Below are 16,264 nucleotides of genomic sequence, written 5' to 3'. Positions count from 1 at the left end.
CAAAGCTACAGAAAGATGCAGAGGATGTACTGAAGGTTCTGTGTCAGGAAATGCCCTATTACCAGCAAGATCGAATGTTGACTTTCAAGCGCTACGGTGCATTTGTGTTTTGTGGTTGTGGTGGTGATGGTTTTTGGTGGTTTTATTTTTTTTTTTTTTAAACTGAGCACTGAACTGGGAATTAGGTCAAATGCTGCAATTTGCATTTAAGGGATTTGATCAGGTTCAAATATTACTGCTTGTGTACTAACTACCGTGGAAAGAGATGTGTGCACTTAACTGGAGAAGGAAATGGATGGTCCTGCTTGGGGACAGGGAGGTGGAAGAGTTATAGCCCAGTTGCCTGAAATGTGTGGTGTTTGTTAAGCACGCTACGTGCATATGGAAGGCTGAAGGGGAGTAGGCAAGAAGGAAAGGGTAGTAGCAGTACAAAATCTTTCAGGATTACCTTTGCAGTAAAGATGATCTTCAGTATATCCAGAGAGTGTCTGACAGCTGCTGTGCATTTCTGCTTTAGCAAAGGGATAATTCTCTGCAAGCTACCATTGCATTGTTAATAGGTAATCACAGAAAATGCCAAAGAGAATTTAAATAAGTTACATAACTACAGTTCAGCCTGTGTACTCAAAAAGAAGATAATGGTTGTGGTGATTAGTCACTTGAGCTGTAAATCACAAACAAAATACTTCAGTTATACAGGCATACTTGATACAACATAAATAAGCAGTTGTAGTAAGAGACTTTAAAATTATTTTTATGTCTAGCAGAGTACAGAATTTATTAGCTTTGCAGTTATACTAAACCAAGTTTATTTTGGCCTGTACCTTGAAAGGAGAGGGTGCTCAAGCATGCATAATTGATGAAGACCCAAAGAACAGAGGGACTGTTCTGTCTGTAAGGAGCAGGGTTAGTAGTGACAGGATAGTGGCCACAATTGCTTCTCAGCATTCCTGAAGAGGGGAAGGAAGCGCAGACTTAAGTGGTGGAAAAGATACTTTACAATAGGCAGAGGAGTGTGGCAGCTATGTCTTTGCAGGCTGTTTGGCAAAAAAGCAGTACTGTTTTTTTTCACTTCCATTTTTTAGTATGTTGGCATAGTCATTTTTGTTTATTCGCTTTACGGAAGGATGAAAGATACTTGCCTTGCCCTGTTCTTTTGAATGCCGCTTCTAAGATAATACAACTTCTGTACTTCATGGTGAGACCTTTTTAATAACGGAAAAGAAAATATTAAGAAACACCGACTCCAAATGAGCTCAGCATATGTCTGTCCCAAAGCCACCCTTGCCAGCCATGCCACCTAACAGGTGCTCTAACTTTGCAGCCTTAGATGTTGGTGTCTAAGCGGTATAGAGCTCAGCACAGGCTAAAACCCCGTGGGAGAAACCGGGCAAGTACTGAGATGATGGTTTGCACTACACAGTATTTGTATGTGAATTCTTACCAGGCCAAAGCAATCTCATGGAAGGTGCTTTTGAGCATTTCTGAATTAATTTACAGCAACTGTGCAGATGAATTCTTAATTTACCAATGGTCTTTATGGAAGGAAGCTGGGAGGGAATATTTAAGCTGGTGTTTATCTCACCTTTCGAGACAGCAGAGGTACGGTCAAGTTCTTCTGATGCACTTTATAAACAAAGTAATTATTAGTAAAATACTTAATTGTATTGGCTCCTAAAGGCCAAAACTAGCTTAAAGTCATTATATATCATATACAGACAGTATAATATGATAGTCCCTGCACTATGCGTAGACTGAAGCGCTAACCAGATAGTTAAAGGAATGATGTCAGCTAGTGCTAGTATAACCGTTTTAGTTAAATTACACAACCCAAACTAAACTAAGGGATTATTTTTTTTTTTTTTTCTTCGTGTGCTTGTCTAGCGTCATTTATTTTTCTACATGGAAAACCTTGTTATTACTTTCAAAGAAAAATATATAGCACACGAACAAAGTACACTGAAGGGGACCTATGAAACTGAAGCTAGTCTTGTATGACAGATAGTAATTCTGTGAATCCATATGACATTGAATAGAGGAAACATTTTGAAACTGAACATTTTTATAGCAGATATAATTAAAAAGGCAGGAGTTTCACAGTTACACGAGAATGCTGAATTCATGACTATGACTGCATTTCAGTAGGACTTGAAATTCAGGTTCCCTTTCCTTGCTTTGAAAAAAAATGCAAGACCAAATCTTTTTCCAGGTACTGTGGTTATACTTGAAGGAGCAAATACTCTCAGAATTCATATCAGTCAAGAGAAAGAACCTGTAATTAGAAACGTATTTCAGTTTTTCTCAAGGAATATCAATTAAGTGGTGAGATAATGGAGCTTGCTTTATATAGAGGTACAAGGATTTTTTGCCGCAAAAAGGATGGTTGCTCTGGGGTTTTTTTGTTATTTGGGGTATGTGATTGTGAAAGAAACGTGAATGTGAGTGACAGAAGACATTCAAAGCACTTCAGATAATACTTACTGAAACAAGCAAACTGAAGAAAGTTCGAGACATGAATTTTAAATGCTCTGGAGTTTTGTATGTTGATGTGAGTTAATTCTGAAAAATACTACATCATGCCTGGCAGTTTTCTTACTGGCTCTGGAGTTAGTCTGCAATTTATTTAGTTCTGTTCTGCAAGCTACATAAATGTACTGGTACATGAAGTGTAGACCTTTTTCCCTCATTCTTTTGGACATGACAGTGTTTTTTGTATGCCACTACTAATAAGAAAATTAACTTAGTTGTGCTTTTCCTGAGGTGTGCTTTCTGAAAAATAATCTTCTAACTTGCTTAAAGAATATTTCTGCATTACTCCTGCAAAGTGATACTAAAACTAGATAAAACTGGTTAACTATCTGAAACTTTAAATCCTGGATTAAACCACAATTCAGTGTTACAACATTTGCAGCTGGCTCAGAGTATATTCTTCAAATGTGAATTCACATGCATCATACAAAGACGGCTCTACCAGCACCAGTGAAGGGGCTGTGCCAGAGCTCAGTGCAGTGGTCTGTGAAATCAGGTGGGGAGGAAATGAGGCAGCACATCTGGAATAGGCCCTGCTTTCTCAGCAGCAGCACAGTGCACTTTGTTCTACCAGTAAGGTCAGAAGTCCTGTGTCTTCCAAGTACACTCAGTTCTCAAAGGCATCTTTTTCTGTTTTGCCTAAAATAACAGCCTCATTTGATTGTTTTTTTTAGCCTACGTTTTGGAAAAAACTAGTTATATCCAGTTTCATTACTAAGGATTTGTGGATGCTGTTGCAGAAGTCGCCTCTAGAAATAGCAGTTTGATTGGAAAGGTGGAGAGTTACAGAGTGAGAATCCTCTTGATGTATTTTTTAGTTAGGTCTGTTCATAAAGTGCTAGATTGCTGTAGTAATAACCTTCAGCTTAAGGGAATCGCACAGTAGATCAGAAAAATACTTCAGCACAGATTCTTAATCTTATGAAAAAGAGCTGGGTTGGAAATTTTAAAAATAGAGAAATCTCCTTGAAGTAGGGATTAGGAATATGCTTAAGGCACCTGAGCTGTTTCTTTTTAAATGTCAGCTATTTTATCTCAGCTTCTTGGCAGACTGCTACACGTCTGAGTGCTGATGATGTCTACTTTGCTGCTTTGTTGTGTTTCTAACTGAATGCCTCTCTTTAATTTCTGTGGCAGCATCCCTTGCTCCGCCTCCCCCCTCCATCCTACAGGTAACTCCACAGTTACCGCTAATGGGATTTGTGGCCAGAGTTCAAGAAAACAGTAAGTTTGCTGCTTCCTTGTGCTATGATTTATGATCTGTGATTTAGATGTGGCTTTTGTTTTGAGTGGATGAAAGATTTGTCTGCTTATAGCTAGAATTCTGCCTTCTCTACTGCCTCTGCAAGTTTGTCTGAAATTGTGAAGGGAGGGAAAAGGAAGTAATTTTATTGGAGAAACCTGAACCTTTCTTCCCTGGATTTTATTGTCTCTACTGTATTTCCACAAGTCTAGCTGTTGGTGCCAGTGCAACTAATTGGGGTATGGAGTATTACTTCAACCTGCTAACATGGTTCTAGAGACATTTTCATGGTTATACTATTGTGTATTTTCAGTTTCAGATACTCCTCCCCCACCACCGCCTGTGGATGAGCCAGTGTTTGATGAATCCCCACCTCCACCCCCACCTCCAGAGGATTATGAGGAGGAGGAGGCAGCTGTGGTAGAGTATAGTGATCCATATGCTGAGGAGGACCCTCCTTGGGCACCGAGGACCTACTTAGAAAAGGGTAGGTGTGGAATTAGTAGAGATAGTAGGGTCCTGTTTGTAAGAACATTTTGTATAAGCTCCTGCCATTCTGCATTGGACATGGAGTCTGCCTAGATTGCTTCATAGCTGGTGTTTGGTGTTGTGGTAGAGGTGCTCCTCCAAATGGCAACTTAAAGAACAGAAGTTAAGCTACTCTTCTGAGTCTTGACTCTTTCACCGCTTCCTCCACAAAGGGAAGAATCATAATTAGCTGGCTAATTACCTATTGTTTAAATTCTCTGTAATCTAGTTAAGACTCACCTTTCAGCAGCCTGCTGAACCCTCATAATCAAACACAAAGGTGGCCAAAAATGAATGAATCGGTGCGGCACCTGCGCTTGAACTTTGAGCATCTGGTGCGTCTGGGGAAGTGCCGCAAGGGGTGTCTGGGGCTCTGGAAGCCGCAGTGCTGCAGCGGTGTGGGACTGCTAAGCTAGAAGGTGCTGGGTCTGTGCAGGACTGACCGAGGCATTGCTGCGTGGCTGCATCTAGATGTCTTCCAGTTCTGAAGCATGTGTGTGGAGTGGAAACATGCTAGAGTAAAACTACAGGTAAAATAAAGTGAGTAGGTAAATGACTTAGGGGCACTTGAATATGAGAAAATTCTACTGCCTGGTGTTCTCCTGTGAAACAGGGTCATGTATCTTAGTAAAGGGTGATATAAAATCTAATGCTGTGAAGCAGCCAGGCATCTCAGCTGAGCGATTGTTAGACACATTCACTCTGCGTCAGGGTAAAATAAATAAGAATGCCACCAAGAAAAACCCAGTGAAGGACTTGAGGGGAGGGAAAAAACCCAGATGGAAGAGACACTTTCTGCCAACTCCTGCCCAAAGAAAATGTTACTACTCCTGAGGGAGATGGAGGAATATGTGGGAGTTTTTTTGTTATTCCCCCACCCTCTGTCTAGCTGGTGTGTTTAGTGCAAGGAGTACCCAGGCTTTGCTGACAAGCTGAGACCATTTGTCAGACAAAGTGGCTGACTTGCAGGGTGTTTACATGACTCGCTTTATCTATTGACCTCTCCACACCCCTGACTGACAGCAAGTTTCACTGTTACTCTCTTGATGCACACAGGCTCTTTGTTTGATTGGAAGTTGCTTCAGCTATTTCTTGTCAGGGAAGCTTATTTCCATGAGGGAGGACAGGGAAGAAAAGGGATCTTGTATACAAAGTACTCCACTTGCTGTGCAGTTTGGAGGATATTCTCGATTATTGATACTAGTTACCCGGCTTCACAAAATCAGGTTTGGGGTGCCTTGGGGCTCCTGATGTCGCGTTTCTTTCTTTGTGGGAGGATGGTAAATTTCAGTACAGGTCATTTCAGAAAATACTGGGTGTGCTCCATTACTTAATGAACTCCTCCTTATCAAGCAGTTAGAATGCACAATTATCTGCTCAGTTTCGTTGTGGCTGGTGTATCTTGTGCTGGATGAAGATGTCAGGCATGTTACTTTTCGATAGGACAGGTAGTCTCAAGATTTTCCTCTGTCTTTTCCCAGACATAAGACACTCTTTAGCCTAATTCTACATTCATATCGCTATCTTTGTTATGTTTCTGTTATTCCTGCCACCTGGCTCTCAGAAAATGCTCAGTGGCATTTCAGCTAGAAGCAAAAGAGGAAAAAGAGGATCCTGATGTGCATTGCCTGCTTATAGTATCTCATACTAATGCAAAGATGGTGTGTGTGTTTGTGGGCAAGAGAAGCCACAAAATCATGTGGCACATGGCCTGGCAAAACAACTTTCTATTTGAAGAAATAGCAACATTTGAATTACAGCATATTGTTCTGATCTGCTTTTCAGTGTGATTTCTGAAAGCTTGTGAACTAAAATGATTTATATAGGTGCATGTATGCACAGATTTGTTCCATCTCAGCAGGCAGTCCAGGCACTTGTAGTTTGATATTTATAGGAGAAAGCACGTGGCATAGCAAAACTGTGATGGGAGTCTTTAAAGATTAGCTGGAGAAAGTCGGGCTTTTAGTCCGAACATTTTTCCTGAAGAAAAGCAAAAGTATAGGAAGGCAAACATTCTCTCATACTGAGGTAGAGTCCCATGCAAAAACAATTTTGATCTGTATTGTGAAAACTAGATGACTAAAACGCCTAAAAGGTTGGTCTGTTCTTAGAAACACAAAAGTAATGAAAAATTAAAGTGCTTACAATGTATGAAGAACTATTAAATAGTAGGTTTAGGATACCAGAAAAAAAATGAGATAGTGACATACCAGAAAGAAATGAGATAGTGGCATAGGTGTGGATTCTGTTGTAGTTATATGAATAGCTCTACTTATAGTCAGCCCATGACTTGAGATTTGACTGCTTTGCTGAAGTTGGGAGAGAAGTGCTTGGCTGTGGTTTTTGTTTTTTTTTTAATTCATTTTTTGGTAGCAAGTGAGCTTTAAAGTTAATGAAAAGCCCCATGCTAAAAGAGGACTTTCATACTCAAAGAACGTGTATACTTATCCTGCTGTGAACTAATACTGCTTTATCTTCTGCAGAATTATTCCTGTGGCAACTCCTTAAGTTCCTATAAATAGTATTCTGTGCCATGTGATTCAAAGTGGACAAAACTGATGGAAGGAAATAGTTGTTCAAACACTATTAACCCCAATAAGTAGAGTAGCAATTCCTAGGATTTGTGCTTGTTTATTTAAATTCATATGAAATCATTTCTAATAGGTTTAGTGTAGATAATCTTTGCTAAAGTGAGAATGTAGAAGCTGGGACCCCAAGGAGGTATCAAATAGAGGGTTGCTATATATTGAAATGGGATTCAGTATGATCCACTACTCAAACCTACAGCTGAGGAAGGTAGTGAGCAGCAGATCCATCTGAACAGATGGAGAAACTCTTAGATGGGATACAGTTATTGGGGTTGTTGAACTTGAGGATGCTACCAGATGGCTGTAATAGCAACAGCCAACCTGCAGTGTCCAGGGAAGTGCGCTGCAGTTTTCCGTTGAGCTCTGCGTCTGGGTGCATGGTGTGAAAACATAAGAATGTGCCCCAACTTTGCAAATCAGATGAACACAAACAGGTTTCCAGAAGGGGAAATTGCCCTCATACCACAAAGAGAGAAGTGTGTGGTCACGACTATCGGATTTCATGTGGATAACACCCCTGGCCTACATTTTCGGTCAGTTGGATGTAACAGAGTTCAGCCAAACTCTGTGTAATTGTTGAAGAACGAAGATCGCTGATCGGAAGAATGTCCACCTAAATGAGTAATTCTGGTTTTCATATCCGCATTGAAACGCGTTCAGATATAAACTAGAAGAGGCCCTGGCTCCGCCTCGCAGGGAAGCATGCTGCCCCCTGAGTCAGTAGTGCTGGTTCCTGTCCCGTCTGAAGCCTTTTCTGCAGTGCTGGCCTGGGCTCCTGGTAACTTGTGGTATGTGACAAGCTCACAGCTTGAGCTGGTGGGGCTACAGACAGAAGGATTTAACAGCCTTTTAGAGAGAGGAATGTTGCTGGTACAAAAGTAACACGCAGGAAGCACTGGTGATGTAAAAACAAAACCAGGCTTCAGGTAATTTTATATGAGGCATAACAAGAAGCGAATTTTCACCATAAGCTTAGGGAAGAGTTTTTTGCCTGTGATCATGAAATAATGAATCCATTCAGTATCGGAAGGGACTAGAGCATGCTCAAAAATGAGAAAGAAAGGAATTGGAAGTTACTGTGATCCTTGGATTATTATTTTCAAGAGAATGAAGAACAACAGCACAGTGACTCTAGGAAGACATGTTTTTAAATTAACAGGTATAGAAGGCAGTTAAGAAGGAATTTTGAAAGGACTTAAATTGATTGTATCACATGTTCATATAGTGACTTCTGGTTTTCAAGCTAAAAAGTCTCTCATTTCTCCATTCGTGTTTTGTTTCCTTAGAATGGTATATTTAAAACTAGTGGGAATGAGTTACTTAACAACTGTGCTGGCATAAGTGTAGAGCCTGCAACATGTGTTTTTTGAATATGCTCTGGTCAAATGATACAAATCTTCTGTTTGGGAGATTAATTTTTAAAAAATACATCCCTGTATATACTGATTCTCCACTGGGATTGATCTGTATATTTTACTTTATGATCTGTTCAGGATCCAGGTTTCCCTAGTAAATATTTGTACTGATTCCTTTGTCGCCTCAAAAGGAAATGACCTCTTTTCTTTTGAAAAGAATGATGAGTTTAGTAGGACTTTTGGACGCTGTGCTCATGAACACATGCTGTTAGTTTTCTCTACTTGCTTTGGTTTAGAGTATCTTCCCTTCTATCCCCAGTATGAGATTTTAGGATCCCTGTCCAACATCCATTTTGTTTCAATGGCAGCGCTGCATGTTTCATTGCCAAGTGCTCAAAGCAGGGACTGATGCTATTTGTTAAAGTATTCAGAGTCTGGCGTAGCTAATTTTCTGTATGGAACACATAATTATAGGACTGAGAATGGAAAAACAAATCAAGTTGATGTCTATTTTCTGCCATTTCAGGACAATGCTCTCTTTAATATTTGCCAGTGCTTTGTTCAATTTCTTTGACTTTCCTAAAAGCTTTTGTGCCTTCGGTAAAATACTCTGCAGCTGTGGGAAAGATGTCCTGATACAGCAGGCATACATTCTGTTTCAGAGACCCACCCTTACTTCTTCCTAGCCCTTAACAGGGATTCACTCACCTTGGCACTGTATATATTATATATACACACACACTGGGAGTGACTTTTAGCAACATGTTGGGACTGCACGTACACATTTTACAGGTTTAGATGTGGGGGTAGCTAAGGTAGATGGAAGCCTGGGACATCAGCCTTGGCTCATTCTGTCTGTGATCTGAAGAGAGCTCTTATTACTCTCCCTCTGCCACGTTTTCCTGTTGACTGTTAGTTGTGCAGAGATCTGGTGTAGCACTTATATATAATACATGAGTCTGGGAGTAGGTCTGAGTGGTCACAGTCACGGGGAGTTCCATCGGCCTCCTTGTATCATTCCACACCAGAAGTTTATTGTGTATTTGCAACCCTTTCTTCTGCTGGATCTGGAAATAGAAGAGTTAAAGTAGTCCTGGCTCATGTGCTTCAAAGCATGAGCTCTTGTAAAAGGGGTTGGGAGAATCTGCCCCTCCCAGCAGGTCATTCTGCACACAGAGGTGAGGCAGTGCAGCTCTCCCAGACTGCCTTGAATGTGGAGAACTTTGTAAGAGGTGGGTTCATTTTTGTCTTCCTCCCTGTACCTCTCCTGACAGTTATGCTCTGTTCTTTCCTAGTGGTGGCGATCTACGACTACACAAAGGACAAAGAAGATGAGCTCTCATTTCAGGAAGGTGCCATCATTTATGTCATCAAGAAAAACGATGACGGCTGGTATGAGGGAGTCATGAATGGAGTGACAGGGCTCTTCCCAGGGAACTATGTGGAGTCGATCATGCATTACTCGGAGTGAAGACTAGAGGACAGAACGCCGCATCTCCTGCTGCAGGAGCTGGCAGGGCTTCCCGGATCTCCACCAGCCTCTGGGGCCCCATCCAGTGTAACTGAATGAAGGATAATTGTAACAACCACTCTTTTGGGTTTTTTTTGTTTGGTCCCCCTCCCCGCACCCTCCCCATTATAAAACAATAGTGATTTGTTTGAACCAATGGCTCTTCCTGCTGCCAGCAGAGGCTGTCCTGAGCCATCTGACCTTGAATTAAGCTGACCCATTCAGATGTAACAAACTCCTTGAGTAGCTGATACTTCACTCGAATTCTGACTTCTGACAGGCTTTGGGATCTGTCTCAGGAATCCTGTGTGCCCTTGTGGTACTACCCTTTGCAGCAGTGCCTGGCGCTTGGGATGTCCTGGATGCTTGCAGTGAAGGGTTACTGGCCAGTGGACATCCCTCCTGTTTCTACACAACACTCCTGTGCAGCTGGAAGAACAGTCGTGTACTAGGAAACACTGGGATTTCTACACAAAGCCATTCCTGTAACTGCCTTCCAGATAGTTGGACACATCTTTAGCGTAAACACTTCTGCAGCTGCTCTGCACATGTAGGCTGACGTGGGCACACAGAGCTGGCTTTCATTCACTCACCTTTCAGTTTAGACAATTAAGATGGGTGCAGCCCACCCCCATTTCCTCATCTTTTGAATGCCACACATTTGTTTTGTGTTCTGCACTGATGTAAATGTGCTCCTCTCCACAGCGAGCTGCTGGCCATGGGTGCTGCCGGATTAAACAGAACTCACAGATGCTGTTGACGGTGAAGGCAAAACAAAGTTTACAGGTCCTCCTGGGGTTTGAGGGTAAACTCTAGGGGCTGTGATCTGAGGTTCAAATCTACTCACGCCTGCTTGCACTAGAGAAACTTAACCCCAACTTTAGTCTTATGCACAATGTAATCTTAAAAATCCAATCAGGTATTGTAAATTGGCTATTTTGTACTTGATGACTAGATTTGCATATGTACTGTGAGAGCCCTGTGCAGAGGCAGGACAAACGGCAATTGTCGTCTTCATGTCTGTTGCCAAAATCTCTTCAGTGGAAGTAAAAAGGGCTGTTGTGTGTACTGGTTTCCCATGGAAATCCAAGCAGTAACTAGTAGTAGTCCTAGCTCTTCCCCCAGCCCACTCCTATTATAAAGAAATAGATATTTTGAGCTGTACTGGTGGATCTGGGGTGGAGTAATACCAGGTGAAGGCTCTGTAGCCCCTTGTGTTGATAGTTTGCTTCTTAATCTAGTCTCAGTTAAAACTCTGCTCCGTGGTTTGCCTAGCAGATCAGTGTGAAGTGACGGCTGTACTAGTCTGCCCTCAGGAAGGACTAAACGTTATCTCTGGGTAAATGTCATGCATTGACAGGTGAGTTTATTAAATACCCTGTTGCGGTCCTCTTAGCCTGCGAATTGAGCTAATTGTTGTATCACGTATCCCTGTATCCCTCCTGGGCGAGGGCATCTTCCTGGACAGCTTTTGACTGTCACCTGGCCAGGTTCCAGCTGGTACCAGCAGTAGCTTGTCAAAGGCAGACAACGCTGCCGCTGTGTCCCGAGGCAGAGCAGCGCACAGGAGAGCGCTGCTGGGGCTGGGTTTGTGATCCTCTTGGCTCCGCTGCAGGCGACGGGCCCAGTCCCCTTGCTGGGTGGTGCGTGTGATGTCAGGATGGAGGTGCAGGTGTGGTACAGACCTGGCCAGGGAGGCGCCATAGCTGCTCCAGGGGGAAAACGAGGAAACAAACGGGTGAGGTGTGTTTGTGGGACGTGGGTGAGTGTGATCACCCTGCTGTGAGCTTGTGGAAGGGTGTGTGTAAGGAACTAGTTTGGTTGAAGCCTACGGGAGGTACAGCTTTGAAGAAACTGGTGAGAAGAGGGAAGTTACTTTCTCCCCTGCTCGGTCCACAGCCGCATAGCCAGGACACTGCTGTCTCCTTTCTGGAAGCTGGCAGCATTGTTTGGCGTGAGCGTTAGCCAGATATCCTTCCACCTTCCTCCCTGAAGACCTGTCTCTCGCAGCAGGACTAGCGGAGGCAGCCGTGTTTGGTTCCCTGGGCCTGCCGTTTCTCTGGGGGGAAGCCTGGAAACAGTGGCCGTGCAGTCACTGGGGTGGCTGTTCCCAGTGTTACGGGGCAGGTCTACGCTTTTTGCACAGAGAGGTGGTGCTTGCAGCCCATCCAGCGGCCCGGGTGACCGAACAGCAATACTGCACAAGCCTTTGGTGCTCACAGGGTGGCTGTGCCTTCCAGGACTATCAGAGCTTTCCACGTTTCCCTTGCCCTGGGTATGTTTGTGGTAAAGACTGAGCACACGGTGCTCAAATGCGTGGGGTTGTGGCAGCTTTGTGAGTTACTAAACGAGAGCTGAACCTCTCCCTGTGCACCCATGCTCCGGCTGGGAGGTCACGCATTAGCGGAGACGTGTAAGTCTGAGTAAGAGCATGCACTTGAGTACTTCTGGCAGCTGGATGGGTGGATAGCTTAACTTCTGCTGTGTGTGATACACGCTTGTGTCCTTAATCTCCAGCCAGCTGGTGGTTCATCTTGGAAGTGTTCTGCACTGTGAGAGCAGAGCGGTGTGAACTCGGGGAAGTGCTGAACACTTGCCGGAGCTTGGCACAGAAGATGAGGCTGCAAAACCTTGCAAGTGGAATGCGTGAAGCTCCTTAGAGAACTGGTTTTGGTCTGATGAGCCAGAGGTTAGTTCAGTCCCTGCTGATAGCATGTAGAATTGTTTATCCTGCAAGAGCTGCTGTGGATGGAAACTTTTAGGTCACCTCCTGCTGGTTTTATGCTTTATTATACAGTACTAACGTAGCGAAAACTGTTGAGTTTTATGCATACTTTTTATTTTGTACAGACTTTAATTCTGTGGCTTGTTTGGGGATGATGTGATGTAATGATCATAGACCAGGCCAAGGTAAACAGGCTTTGTATATTAATGTTACATAGATTGCATGCTAGTAAAGTCAGTGAGGGTCATGTTTCCAGTTTTGTCCCTTGTACTTCTCCAAAACCTTCTCCCCCTGCCCCTTTTTAATTTACATGTTGACTTTAAAAGGGGGTGGAGAATGGGGGTGGGACAGGGAGAAACACCTCTGTTTCAAAAAGATGCACATCTCATCACTGAGTGTTGCTGCCACAGCTGATGCTGTTCAGCATCACAGGCTGTTGAATCAGCAGCATGAGAGGTATGTGAGGTGGGGGAAGGAGACCCTCCAGATTAGCCCAAAGAGTGCTGTACGGCCAAAATGAGTATGTTTGTCCTTTGTGAGAGCTGCCTTAGCCCAGCCATCTGCTTTCATAGTGCACAGAAACCAGTCAGCACAGAAGTCAGTCAGCATCCTCTAGCGGTGTTTTTGCCTTGGTTTGCTGTATCAGAGATTTGTTTCTTGCCCTTAACCCCGGGGACAAAGGTATTAGCTACAGCTGCCTCTCTGCAACGTGCCTGCATGAGAGGAGGTCTGACTGAGTCTGTCCCCATCTAGTGCTGAAGCAGGTGGTTTTGGTGCCTCCTTTCCAGCCTAAGAAGGATGGCTGAGGCTGCATGTGTCTCACCTGTTACTTCTATTCCCCACCCCCCACCCCCTCCCAATGGATTCATGTGTTTTGTTTCTCTCACTGGCTGTTGCAGCAGAGGGCGGAGAGGGGCAGGAGAGGCAAGCAGCAAATTTTGCACTTGAGCATCCAGATGGTGTGAGCGCATGCCTGCTGGCTGGCGTGGGCACCAGAGAGCTGAAGCAATGCCTGAAGACTTGCTGGACTGACTGTTGACACAGGCAGCCACCAATGCACCGAAGAGCCATTGCTCTCACTGGAGGACACGAGGTGCAGTGTGCCCCCAAGGTAGATGGCAGAGCTTGGTGCGTGTTACGGGGGGCTGACCACATTTCTGGGGCTTGGCTTGTCCTTGGCGCTAGTGGAGTTGGGTGTTTCCGAAAGTGGCTGGAGCAGTCTGCGGCTGGGTGTTTTACCATTGGGTGCCAGGGAGGCTTAGACCCAGCTAGTTCTTGCTAGAGCAGTTTTGGTCTCCTTTCACAGCTCCTGGGCATTTTCTTCTTTCTTTGCTGCTGAGGGATCTTGGTGACAGCCAACGCTGACATTGGCAGTGATGCAGCTTCTGAAAAGTGGCACTTCTATCTAGGGCATTTCAGTTGATCAGGCAAAGAAAGTGAGCAGTGGCAGGACTGATGCTCCTTTTCTGGCAGAGGGTAGGCTGCCTGCCTGCTGTGTGTCGGCATCATTGTTGATTAGAGGTGGAAGAGGGGGTTGTACACTGATACCAACTGTTGTGCTCTTACAGCGTCTCCCACCTGTACTTGATAGTGATTTAATGCTGTGCTCTGCCCAGCAACTTCCACCATCTTCCTAGCACGCACTGCAGCTGTGCCTCCCTGCTGGAAATGAGCTCTCTTTCTTAGTTATGTCCCTGGCCTTTAGGCATAAATCAAAACCAAAACTTTCAAGTTTTCCTTTCTGGAAAGGATGGGACTTTTTGTGGGTTAGTAAACTGGGGGCATTTACAGAGCTTCTCCTCCCAGAGCTGGGACAGGACATCTTGTCACACAAGTGGAGTCTGTATTCTCTGCAGGGCAAAATGTTGGAAGCTACTAGAAGCTGCTGTTGGGAAGACCACGGTGCTGTGGCTCCTAGGGTGAGCGGTACTTGCAGTGAGAGCACAGAGTCACTGCTCGAGCACTGCAGCGTTTCAGAGGCATTACACACCCCGGGCAGAGACTTCAGTTCTTGCGGTTGGAAATGTGGGGTGCTGTTGCATTCGCTAAGGGAAGTATTTGCAGCCCTAATTGTTGGAGAAGATGGTGTAAACTGAGCACTAGCGAGCAGATGATGGGCTACAGTGGATGGGGTGCTGCTCTCAGCAACTTACTGCGCTTACAGGTAGATTCACTTTCCCCACCTTTTGGCAGCTCTCGGTATTGGGCTCTGCCACATTTTGCCGGTAAAAGGGTGTTACACAGGTCAGAGTAGTGCAAGAAGGGAACAGTTTGCGGCTGGGTGTTGGTTTGTTGGTTTTTTTGTTTTCCCCCTAGGAGCTGAAGCCAGTGTGTAGTAACAGTCCTGTTGATCTGCTTTTGATTGGAAACTGCAAGAAGGGTGCAGTCACCTCAGTCTATGGGAAGGTTACTAAAAGCTTGATGTGGCCAAGGTTTGCCAACTGCTGTTACAACGAATAATTCACTGACCATGGTGTTCTGCTGCTTTCATTAAACAAACCCCAAACACCCATGTGCTTCGTGCAGTCTCCTGCCTGTGCAGGAAGTGTTTTTCTCTGGTACTCTAAACAATTAGTTGTATTAGCAACATTGCTTATTACAAGATGTACAGTAAAGTCAGCAGTAGCCTGTTGCCCAAAGGTAGGGTAAGCCTACACCCTGCTGAACACCGACTGCAGTGGTGACTGCTGAAACGTGTGCAGTACCTTTGTTCCAGTTTCTCTTAAAACCTCAGAAAAACCCTACCGCTATTGACTAATGAGGAAGAGCTGTGTAAAAATTCATTTCCATTACAGCGCCTTGGTAAAGTGCTGACATGTCTGAGATATTTTTTTTTTTTTGTAAAGAACAAGTGCTTCTTTTCACATTTGAAAAAGTGTCTTTTGCAACTTGCATGGACAAGTAGTTTCTATGAATTCTCTGGAAATGTCAGTGTCTAACATGGATTTTGTCCATGCACTTTTTTCTGAAAGCAGATTACCCCCCACCCCCACCCCGCCCCTCTGGTCTGCAGTCGCAGGAGAAGCACGCTGTGCTTTTGCTTTTGGCACTGCTGATGCGGTGGATGAGTGCAGAGCCCACTGTAAATGACCAAGCCCGCAGGACTCTGGGGAGCTGTATGCCACCAGTAACGTTTTATTGTGTGTGCCATTTGAACCACCTTCCAGTGAGTGCAAAACCCAATTTTTAAATTTTTTTAATTGTACTTGGAATTAACTGTTGCTGTGTACTAAACCCTCTTGTTACGAGCCCTAAATAAAAAGAACAAAGCACACCCCATGTGTTCTGTGAGCATGCCGCTGCCGCGTCACGTACTTTTGTCTTTGGCTACAGACTTTTCAACCCGGTGAGCACAGGGATGGTCGCTGGCGTATGCAGGAGCGCATCACCGAGGAGCTCCAAGTGCAGCACCTCCCGCAGCAAAGGTACGATCCCTGGCATCCAGCCTGCTGCCCTCCTCCCGCAGCCCCTCTCTGGGCACCTGCTCATGCCCTGTAATCGCCACTAATGTAACGCCTCCAATCTCGGCTGTAAAAGCTGCTGCTGCCGCAGGGCCAGCCTGCGCCTGTAGCCCGGGAGGAGGTGACCAGAGCTGAATTCCCTCAGGGGACCCCAGAGAGGGGCCGCAGCAACACTTACCGGCACGAGCAGGGCTGCAGAGGGCTCTGCACGCCTGAGGGAGGAGGCAGATGGGAGAGGTGAGCCTTCGCACCGAGTGAGTCCTCTTTAGACCTGCAATTGGTGTGCACCATGCTGCTGGTACGGCCAGCTCTCACCCACCGGAAA

The 16,264-nt window shown here is 44.7% G+C and overlaps 1 protein-coding gene across 18 annotated transcripts in view; it reads left to right on the top strand.

Moving 5' to 3' along the window:
* ABI2 (abl interactor 2) overlaps positions 1-15,752 on the top strand; it is a 71,687-nt gene extending 55,935 nt beyond the window's left edge. For 9 of the 18 annotated variants that reach the window (XM_080400285.1, XM_080400292.1, XM_080400275.1 and 6 more), the window contains 3 exons: positions 3,667-3,753; positions 4,086-4,259; positions 9,539-15,752. In XM_080400285.1, the coding sequence (XP_080256411.1) occupies positions 3,667-3,753; positions 4,086-4,259; positions 9,539-9,714 (437 nt within the window). In that variant the 3' untranslated portion in view covers positions 9,715-15,752. The remainder of the gene's footprint in view (positions 1-3,666; positions 3,754-4,085; positions 4,260-9,538) is intronic. The other 9 variants (XM_080400288.1, XM_080400283.1, XM_080400287.1 and 6 more) reach the window with 1 other exon arrangement.
* The last annotated feature ends 512 nt before the right edge of the window (positions 15,753-16,264 follow it).

The sequence above is a fragment of the Falco punctatus genome (genome assembly GCF_963210335.1).
Source record: "Falco punctatus genome assembly, chromosome: 8".
Classification (NCBI taxonomy): domain Eukaryota; kingdom Metazoa; phylum Chordata; class Aves; order Falconiformes; family Falconidae; genus Falco; species Falco punctatus.
This window is presented reverse-complemented; position numbering and strand designations above follow the sequence as displayed.